The 10,838-nt window shown below is 39.5% G+C and overlaps 1 protein-coding gene across 4 annotated transcripts; it reads right to left on the minus strand.

Annotated features, from left to right (window-relative positions):
- Positions 1 to 535: 535 nt before the first annotated feature.
- Positions 536 to 10,838, minus strand: RSPH3 (radial spoke head 3). 4 transcript variants are annotated; one of them, XM_072141436.1, is made up of 10 exons: positions 10,701 to 10,838; positions 10,166 to 10,328; positions 9,377 to 9,464; positions 9,046 to 9,187; positions 7,050 to 7,195; positions 4,792 to 4,995; positions 3,135 to 3,297; positions 2,453 to 2,539; positions 1,600 to 1,689; positions 536 to 702 (listed from the first exon to the last, which is right to left on the minus strand). In XM_072141436.1, exons 2-9 carry the CDS (start codon positions 10,273 to 10,275, stop codon positions 1,613 to 1,615), a joined length of 1,017 nt encoding a protein of 338 aa, XP_071997537.1. In that variant the 5' UTR covers positions 10,276 to 10,328; positions 10,701 to 10,838; the 3' UTR covers positions 536 to 702; positions 1,600 to 1,612. The 4 variants fall into 4 exon arrangements, with proteins under 4 accessions (XP_071997537.1, XP_071997538.1, XP_071997534.1 ...); XM_072141437.1 differs by having other exon boundaries at positions 10,166 to 10,331; positions 10,701 to 10,836; XM_072141433.1 differs by having other exon boundaries at positions 10,638 to 10,820.

Consider the following 10,838-nt stretch of genomic DNA (forward strand, 5'->3'; position numbering starts at 1 on the left):
AACTTTCTCCCCAGTGTTACACTGACAGGTGGATAACATTTTTTAACATTAAAACAGCTACTGCCACACAAATAGCTAATAAAGTTATGTGAACCCAAACTGGACCGTATAGCAGTGGATGTTCACATCATGAGGACAACTGTGTTTGTGTACATCACAATATGGTAAGAACAGTGGGAAACCTTGGGTCCAGGCATTCATTCTGTGTTGACATCCTAAACATTTTTTTTAACCCAGTATATCCCATCATGACGATGGATTCATGCATGGAAACAGCCTCTTTTAGGAGGATAATGTACCCCCTTCCTACAATACATTCCAGTGAAGGGGGTACATTATGACAGAAGTGCAGAGCTTGAGATCACTGTGTGCTAGAATAGACCAGGGAGCACTGGAGACGGGGAAGGGGAGGGATAATTAGCAGGCAATGATGATCCTTTTGTTATTTTATGCCATTTATATCTAACATACATGTACATCAGGATAACACTGAGAGGTCAAAGGTTAAAATAATTTACCCCATTGTATTATCACATTTAACATTAATAAAGTAAAGATATTTATTTTATAAAACATAGTCTATAACTGTTGTATGCAAAACTAAACAATTCTTGGTGCCTTTTCATTGGAGAAATTTATCACTCTTCTTTCCTGCCAGATAGAGGCTTGCTTAATGGTGTGCGAATGTAGCGGAAAAGGCCCCTGCGAAGAAATGGTTATTTAGCATGTATTCATAAAATTATTTTATTATCATACAGTATATACACTCGTATATAGTAGTCTGGGCTACAGTCCCCACCTTTACAGTAACATCTTATTCATAAGCCCTTCATTCCAGAAGGTTGGGTGATCTACAGGATACAAGCGTAAGTGTATTGTGTATTAGTAAACCAAGGTTAGTACTCGTGTTATATTTGTAATGAGGCCATTGCATTTACGGATTGTATATCAGATCATTACATTAAAAGTTGTGTACAACTTTGATATGGAAAACATTTCCAGTTTTTGCTGGCTGACACTGATGCTGAGATATGTCATTAGGGGAAAACAAGGTGATCGGTCCGAATCCATATACTGATTTTGAGAACAGGAGAACTGGACTGATAGGTAGAGTGGCAGGACAAGCATGCGTCCTATCACTACATTCACTTCTATGAGGGAGTGAGAGATTGCTGTGCCCAGCGCCAGATGACCTCCAATAATCAATGAGAGTGCCAGAAATAGTTAATTCTTTATAAATGAATGGAATTTCAGGAAGCATGCTAGTCTCCGAGTCATTTGGCGACCCATTATTGTGATTGGTGGGGGCTCCTGCAGTCTGTGTGTGTGTTTTACGTGCATTTAGCGGACAAAACACCTAAACCAAACTATTCAGCTACTTTAGCATAAATAGCATCAAATATGCTTTAATGATATGGTGTACACCAAAATCAACAATAAACTACAGGATAAAAATATATAAACCCAATCTGTATTATTTATATACTGCATAACATTTGATTAAAGTATGCAATATAGAAGTAATAAATAGTTATATATTTTGTCCTGTAGTTTTTATTTATTTATATATATTGTATGTCACAAGATTTAACTACATACCTTCAGATGTTTCTTAGATACCCGATGACTCTGTTAGCTCCAACCTGTTGTAATCATCGATCCGTTTTTCTACCACTTCACGAATTAATACTAGAGGAAAGTAATGAAAAGAAAATGAATTCATCAAGGGATATAAAGGCAGTCCCCGGGTTAGATACAAGATAGGTTCTATAGGTTTGTTCTTAAGTTGAATATGTAAGTCGAAACTTTATATTTTATAATTGTAGATCCAAACAAAAAATGTTTCAACATTTTTTTCTTCAATGGGACCAATGACTATCAATAAAGCTTCATTTCAGACGCATATCAGCTGATCATTGCAGTCTGGGACTATACTAAAGCATCCAGAGAGCTTCTCCAGAGGTCACAGTGGGCAGAGAGGTCCGTCTGTAACTAGGGGTCATCTGTAAGTCGAGGGTCCTTAAGTAGGGGACTACCTGTAGACTACAATTTCAACACACTGATATTTGTTCTGCTAGTTATTCACTATGAATACAGACAGAAGATATTAAGATTGTGCTACTGTGGGTAACAAATGGTATTGGCAACCAATATTTCCCACTGGATCTTAACTTTGTAAAATCTAGTATGCAGTGAATTACATGGCAATTACGGTAAGTAGGTCTCGATGGAACAGATATGGTCATTCTTATACCTTAAAGGTGCAGAAATGTAATGTAAATGTTGATATGTTGCTAAAATAAAGCTTTTAAATCTATATATTACGTTCTGAGTAGGTGCCAGGGGAGGCGCTCTACTCTTATTATATACTTATTATTATAATTATTATATACTTCAGTTAATACTGTACATTTGTCGTGAGAAGTGATATTCATTGCAAAATATAACATACAGTCAAGCATTGTTCTGCCCAGCTCATTCCTCTCTAGAGCTTTCTTAACTTCACTCATTAACCATGGCATGAATCCAGTCTCAACATCTGCAAAGACAAAATTTCATTGAAAAATCATATGAATAAAGACATATATATTACAGGAAGAAACCAGTTAATTACTATACAACTATTATACAGTAAAATCTAGCAGTTTACCAGCATGCTTGTATGTGAAAAAGCACTAGTAAACTAATGTAAATGTGTGCAAAAAATAACAATGTTAAATACAATACAGTGATACATCTCCAGTAGACTGATTTTCAGTGACCAATTTTTTTCCACTGTACCCTAGGGTAGTGGTGGCAAACCTATGGCATGGGTGCCAGAGTTGGAACTCTGAGCCATCTCTGTGAGCACCCAGGCCATCATTTATCCCCCATGCGATTCTTCCTGTTCAGTGAATCCTGGAGGGAAACTACAATGCTAACCCCAATTTTTTGCTGCGTTGATGTCCTCTGGACAATGCATTACTGTTTAAATTGCCATGTTGGCACTTTCGATAAATAACTGGGTTTTAGTTGCAGTTTGGGCACTCTCTCTTTAAAAGGTTCCCCATCACTGCTCTAGGGAAACAGACCACCTATTCTACAGACCATATATATTTATTATGCTGCATAATGCATGTTTGACATTTACAAACCTCTTTCCACAGGATCATAGAAATAGCCATTGTCCCTCAAGCTGCTAAATACAGAAGGAATAAGATCAGCCAGGTACTGTTGGGCAAAGGCTCTAGCGGCCACTTTCTCTGCGGTCTCTTTTTCTTTCTGAAGCATTTCCCTCTGTTGCTGTTTTCTTCTTTCCTGTAATGAGAAATAATAATATGTATATATTATATGTATATATTATACATATTTAGTAGCAGGCACTACTTCTTGAAGGGGTATTCCCACAAAGACAAGTTTCTTATATGTACTCAGCACAACAAAATAACACATTCTCTAATTCACTGTTATTAATAAAAATACAGCATATTCACAGATATAACTCCAAAATGTCTCTATCAGTCCTGCTGTACACAATTTCAATTGCTCCTAGATCAGACCCTGTAACTTCAGACTTAGGGTCGGGTGGCAGCCATCTTGGATTTTTGTGTGAGATCATGCAGATTAGATTTCTGTCTGTCTATGCTGTGTGCCTGTAGCCACGCCCCCTGCACGGAGCTCAGAGACACTGATTACTATCTGCCAGGAGATTGTGAGGAGAGACAAGCTACAAACTACAAATCTGTGAGAACAGAGATGTAGCAGTGCTGTGTGTGTAATAGGCATATAATGGATCTCATGCATCTCTGATCTATCTCATCCCACTTTCTATGTGTCAGTGTGTTAGTACAATGTCAGAAGTCAGATGAAAGTGTATAATATAAACTGATAATCTAACCACATTGGGGTCATTTACTAAGGGCCTGAATCACGTTTTTCAGTCGGGTTACCCAAATCTTACCGTTTTGCGCGCCGATTTCCCCTGAATTGGCCCGGGTTTTTGGTGCACGCGATCGGATTGTGGCGCATCGGTGGCATGCACGCGATGGAAATCTGGGGGCATGGTCGTAAGAAAACCCGACGGATTCGGAAAAACCGCCATTTTTTTGTTTTTAAAAAAGTGTCGCTTGACATGCACTTACCTGCACCCAGGATAGCTTGGTGAACTCCAGTGAACTCTGACGGACTTCAGCGCAGCAGCAACACCTAGTGGACATGGGGCGCACTACCTTAGTGAATCGCCGGAAGACCCAAATCCTACACAGAGAACGCGCCGCTGGATCGCGAAAGGACCGAGCAAGTAAATCTGCCCCACTGTCACCCCACAAAACTAGATGTTTTGCACTGAGCATAGAGAGTGATAGGAGCTAAAACAGCAATAACACTGAATTAGGCTACATTCACACGATGTATACATGTATACGATGTATATATGGCATATGAGCATATATGGCATAAGAGCTGTATATGGCATATGAGCGCTGCTCAGTTACACCCCTCTCCATAGGAATACACAGCGCACGGCGCCGTATTCCCTAGAAAGATAGGACATGTCCTATCTTTCTACGTGCTACAGAACGGTACAGCGCTGCACGTGTGCTGACATTAGGTCATAGAAGTGTATGGGGGGCATATATACGCTGTATATACGTCGGCCGTATATACGCCCCCCTACGTTCGTGTGAATGTAGCCTAAAATTGTAAAGTAAGGGGTTAAAATGATCTTTATTCTGTTAAAATCACTAGGGGATTGAAATGTGAGAATTTTATTTTGTGGGAAAACCCCTTTAAGTAATCCTGCTGCAAGTGTACCTTTTCCTCCCGGTGCCGTCTCTCCTGCTCTTCAAGTCGCTGTGCCTCAGCAAGCTCAGCATTGCGCAGTTCCTCAAAAGCGCGCTGCTGTGCCCTTAAGTTTGCCAGTTCTTCTTCTTCCATTACTTCCAGTAAAGCCTGTTCAATTGTCTTCCCAATCAACACCTCCAGTATTGGCTTTACCTCCAGATCAAAGTCAAAAAGCTAAAAAAAGAAAGACATTTATTATCCAGAATACTGTATTCCAGAATAACAGCAGGATTACCATTTTACATCTTTATATGCTTTCGTACTGTACATCATAGAATAAATTGATAAAATGTGTATATTTATTTTATGTGAAAAGAGATGTGAGCCCCAGAAGCTGATTTGTATATCATTTACCTGAATTAATTGTTCACTAAGACGTTGTTCAGACTGGGAATTTAGGGTGTAGATTCAGATCCTTAAATCCAAAGTGGTTTACAATACTAAATATGGGGTTTCAAAATGTAATTTACATGTACAATAGCTGAAACAATCTGCATTAAAAAGTCTGCTGCAGATTTTCACTTATATTGCGCGCTTATTATGTTACAGAAATGACAAGAATTTCCACTACAGATTACAATGTATAAAGGCTAAATAATATATTAATAATTCCTTTATATATATTAATTCCGCTGTAACTTTTAGATTTTTTTATTTTACAAAGCTATAAAGGGGCTTTTTATAATTTTTTGAAACTTAAAACATTTTTTTACTATTGTGTATGTGTGGGGTATAAATCCGTTTTTTAATGTTTAAGGGAAAGGGGGGGCCCCATGCAGACGTCAGCTACCGGGCCTAGCCTCTACTAGTTACACCCCTGGTTTTGAATGTCTGTCACGGAGCTGTACTGTACAAAGCAATTTCCCATGGGATAAATGAAGTTGTATTGTATTGATAGCCTTCCTTTCTAGGGTGCACGTCTCCACAACAGAATTGCTAGAGCTGTATCCAAAGGGCAATGCGTTTGATTTGGGCAGCGCATAACATTCAAAAGATGAATTCTTCGCACCAAATTTATGGCATTTGCACAGGGTATGCCAAAATTTATGGTAAATGATGGTCAGGAGAATATACATGCTTTTCTGTTTCCATAACTTTATAGACTGCAAAAAGAATTTCCAACCACTTCATTTAGGCTCTTCTTAGAAGTCACTACTACCAAACATAGGGGCAGATGTATTATCGTACTTGCGCCAAAAAATTGACGGGAACTCAAATTTTTTTAGGCGCAAAAGTGTTGCTGATCATTTATAATGAGTTTGCGCCAGAAAGAACAGATGTTTCTGACTATCCCGACTCCTCTGTCTTTTTTTGGCGCAAGTGGGCGTGGCCTATCTTTTCCACATTGTTCGTCACATTTATGTGTATTTTGTTGACTTTTTAGGCGCAAATTTTGGCACACAATAGACCAGGAAAAATTAAGGTGCAGTCCATGTAAGATTTTGGCGCACATCTCATTGATGTCAGCATTTTTATGGCGCAGGACTGATTAGTTCCGTCTACCCCATTAATTACTTACATCCACTTTAATACATCGGGCTGTGCTTTCCGGAGACTGATCTCCGATACCGACAGTCGTGCTTGCGCCAGAATTAGTAATTCCCCCCACAGTGTGGAAAATATTTGCTAGGAAATGTGGTGCAATTCATTCCATTGCATCCAAAAACTGTCTAGCATGTATTACAGCACTGTTTTGAAGTTTATGACATTTATACAACTTAAAAAGCTTTCTGGGAAAGGAATGTGTTAAATTTCACCCAAATTTCACCACATGCAGAGCAATTTATTTTCTGGTGAACATTTAGGGAACTAAAAGGGGGTATATAATTAGGGGGTATATAATTAGTACAATAATACAGCAGTAGCCGCCATGATAAATCTGGAGCAACTGGAGACCATTTAGTCTAACTTTATACAATACAATATTAGCAAATCTATCCTTTGTTTATCCTCACAAGTTTCTAGTGAGTACAGGATCTAAAGCCCTTTTGCTGGTAGCAGCGGGTCAATTGCCACCTCAGATCAACAGAAGACATATAAATGTACGTAACTTTATATTATATTGTTTTGACATTTCTCCATTACCGTATGTATCTACATAATGTAACAGGCTACATAGTCCATAGGCTGAAAACCCACAGAATTGGTAGGGTTTCTGGGGTTGTTTCTTGGCTGTTGGCACATCCCTTGTCTAAGATTTTCAAACAACTAAAATTATAGATATTTACTTCTCCTTCAAGGATCTGAGTTGCAACGTCAGCTCCAGTCTTAGCTGGGATAAAGAGGGGTGTGGGAGGTCTGTCCAAGAAAGCGTCTGTCTGGCACTCCATGTCCTTCTCCTCAACACGGTCACTGAGCTCTTCTAGATAAAGCTCTGAAACAAAGATCACAGAAAACTAGTTATTCATATCCTATGTCCTAAGTTTTATTGATAATTTCAATTTCTTTGATGAGAAGAAGGTAATATTTAGACTTTATAAATGCATTTCCCACTACAGTGATGAAAGAATGTTCGACACAAGTATTACATCATCTGTACGTTTTGCCACCGTTTTGGAAATCTGGGTCCAAATTGTCTAAACTTATGTTTAGACTAGATACAGTATAACTAATTTTCATTTTAGCTTCAGTCGCATATTAAAAGATGTATTTTGCCATCGCTGTATGATCACCAGGGACACAATCTCTGAGCCTCCACCAATTGTAAGAATGAAGAGGTCTCAGTGCTGAAATCATACAACTTCCATCTTCTGGGAACAGCTGCACACCACTTCACACACTAAGGGTACATTCAGATGAACATGCACGCGTCAGCACACAGGGAGAGGAGGAGGGATGAGTGCAGCTCACCCCTCCCCTCTGCTTTGTTCTTTTAGTCAGTATGATCACAGAAACGTCAAATTTAGAAATGTTTTGTTTTACTACATTTAAAAAAAGACAATCTCAAAAAAACAATTAATCACATAGAAATAGATAGAGCTGATGTATACATTTTTATTCAAATCTTTATAAGTGACAAAATGGCATAAAAAGCTGTGGTTCGAACATTTAGATGCTTTTTTCCACCTGTTACTGTGTTAACTGTATGATAATACATGTATATTTTAATTTACTTGTATTAAATTATATTTACTCTTATTTTTACCACCCCTGTTCATTCAGTATTCCTCAGTTCTACTGTATTAAAGTACATTGCAAATATTCTCCTTCCAGCCTCTAATACAGATCACTAAGTGACAAGCCTGGGGTCTGATAGACTCTCCACTGTCCCAAATTAAAGATGGTGGCAGACATGCTGTGTAGCCATTTAAATTCTGCGGTCAGGTTGAGCCCAGCACCATTAAAAGCTAACTTCTGTGACTGGTGCCAGGACCGCTCACAAAGACTAAAAAGGGACGACTTGTGTATAATACAAGTTTTGTGTATAACACAGCAGACACCTACCGGTACCATGTATGAAAAGGATTCAGACTGTTAAGCCTATCCATACAGTCTTAAAGAGGTTGTGACAACTATTTAAGTTATCCCCTCACCACAGGTAGAGCCCCACTGCTAGGACCCCTGCAATAATCCAGGGAATCCAGGGAACAGGGGTAATGTTCTAAGTAACTGATGGAGTGGCAGGTAGAGCCTGTGTCCTGACACTCCATTCAATTATATGCTAGTGTTGGAAACTGCAGAGCACAGCGCCCAGCTATGGCATTGCCATTCGCTCTCTGTGCTCAGCAATTTCCGGCAGCCCCATGCAAGATTGGTGAGAACTGGATCCCCATTCTCCAGATTCCTGGGGATCCTGTTCTCGTGATTGGTAGGGGACCCAGCTGTCGCACCCCTACCAATCGGTTTGTTATCCGCTTTCCTGTGCCTAAATAGAGTAAAGTTAAGCTAGTTCCAGTACAGTTGTCTAATTTCAGATATCTCCCCCCTCTCACCTATTAAAGTTGATGGAGGTGGTGAAATCTCTTTAAATATGTTATAAAATACTTAATTCAGACATGTCCGAAAGTGCTGTGAGCATACTCTCCCACTAAGAATATACTCAGGAAGGGACCATACCCTCACATTTTTTAATGAGTAATGGACTCTGGGATTCATGGATCTTGAATCATGTAATATCTGATTCAGCACAACTAAACATCCACTTGGGTATCAGTTAATAGTCAAATAGCTAATAAGGATTGCCACAGTACTATATATTAATACAAGTAATAACATTTGTCCCACCTGTCTGCACGTCAATGTGTTTCCTGCCTTCCACAGGTTCCGGTGACCGAGATCTCAGCAGTTCTTTTGCACGTTTCTTTGCAAGTGCTCTCCTGCGGGCTTCCTGATTCCTCTGAATCTCTACTGGATCTGGCTGAGCGGACTAGAAAAGAAAAACAGGAGTGTGTGTTCAGCACAAATGTATACTAGTTTAACTAACGTTCACAGCCAGGAAATACATTATAACACAATGTAGCGAGTAGAAAAATACAGTGAACACATCTGATGTGTAGGTTCTTGAGGTATCACTTGTCAAGGCAGAACATGTACGGTAATAATAATATTCACTTACCAAAGGTAATATGTGCTGAGCATAAGTATTTCCTCGTACCACCCTTCTGTCGTACATAATATTTCCATAACTAAAAGTCTCTTCAGTCCTAAGATGAAAAAAGGATAAAATCGAAATGTTACTTTAAAAGTATAGAAAAACTTCTTATTCTCAGGACCATTCGTTTGCCATTCTCAATCCTTTATTTTTTTCAACAAAAAAAAAATCTCTCCTTGTACATGCCCATGTGTGATTAATATCTCTACAAATTCATCTGGTAAATTTAATGGCGCTCATTTACTTGCCTGTCCGGAGGAGTTCACAGAAAGTCCATTGTCCGCTGATAATGCACTTTGCCGCGATTCACTAAGATCGTGCGCCCGATATCCTGCATGTGTCGCTTCCCCGCTCAGGTCCGACAGAGTTCAACTTCTTCTTCCCGGTGCATGTAAGTGCATTGGATTGCGATACAATTTAAAAGTTAAATCCTGCGCTCAGTCCGAATCAGTCGGACGGCACGCCACCCCCTTCCCCCATTGCATGAAAGCCAGCGCAGCTGCACCAAAATCTGATTATGTGTGATACAATCCCCTGCTAAATACCTGTCACGACCGTGCAATCCCCAAAAATGTCAGAAAAGCCGATGAAAGAGAGCGGCCCCGGACCCTTAGTAAATAAACCCCAATGACTTAGCTATGGAAAACAAAGAGACCCATTATAGTCTAGGGAGGGAGTCTGTCTTTTGACAAAAAAAGTTTAAGAGTTCTGTATGCAATATGTTATGATAACAGTTCTGGATGTGATACTCACATAGGTTGGGTTCCTCTGTACTTCCTGCGGTTCTGAACAACTCTGGGTTGACTTGAAAAAGTATATGTTCCACTTCCCATTTCCTTCTGGCTAGGTAATACAGACGTCATGGCTGCAGTCTATGTCTTTCCTTTATTGGTTTAAGGAAACTATAATGTAGGTGCTGCTGAAAGGAGAACAAACACATGCTTATAGTATCAAAGATACAAGTATGGGAACATATATTTCTAGTAAAAATGTAGCATAAAACTTTCTAAACAAACAGTGAATTATTATTGTTTGTATTTAAAAAAACAACTATTTTTGGAGCATGGAATTTTGTTTTAACATGCAAATTATGCACTCTGTGTATTCAATTGATGACATCAGATGTAAATGAAGATTTGGAAGTGCCAGAGACAGTGTGGCACTGGGAAGAAAAGAAAGCGGTCAGGCCAAGAAAAGCAGTGCTCCGGGAGTGAAGACCACCTACCCAGAGAAGTGACCGGTCTGTATATTGTGTGGGAGGATGAGTATGTCCCCTCTATGTCCTTACATGAGGCTCCGTCCCACTATGATCCGGGGAAATGAAAATGTCTGTAGTGAGACGTCTCCCAGGGACACCACGTCTCCATAGCTACCGCAGCACATCATTACAGGTCACGTGAGCGGCTGGCGAGGGGCGGGGCTTACA

This window comes from Engystomops pustulosus, chromosome 3 (assembly GCF_040894005.1).
Source record: "Engystomops pustulosus chromosome 3, aEngPut4.maternal, whole genome shotgun sequence".
Taxonomy (NCBI): Eukaryota; Metazoa; Chordata; class Amphibia; order Anura; family Leptodactylidae; genus Engystomops; species Engystomops pustulosus.

Excerpts from the sequence above, each read along its gene's own strand:
- RSPH3 (XM_072141436.1), bottom strand. The coding sequence starts at position 10,275 with ATGACGTCTGTATTACCTAGCCAGAAGGAAATGGGAAGTGGAACATAT. Across the intron at positions 9,188-9,376 it reads CTCAGCACATATTACCTTTG|TCCGCTCAGCCAGATCCAGT; the intron begins GTAAGTGAATAT and ends TTTCTTTTCTAG. Across the intron at positions 2,540-3,134 it reads CTATGATCCTGTGGAAAGAG|ATGTTGAGACTGGATTCATG; the intron begins GTTTGTAAATGT and ends TTGTCTTTGCAG.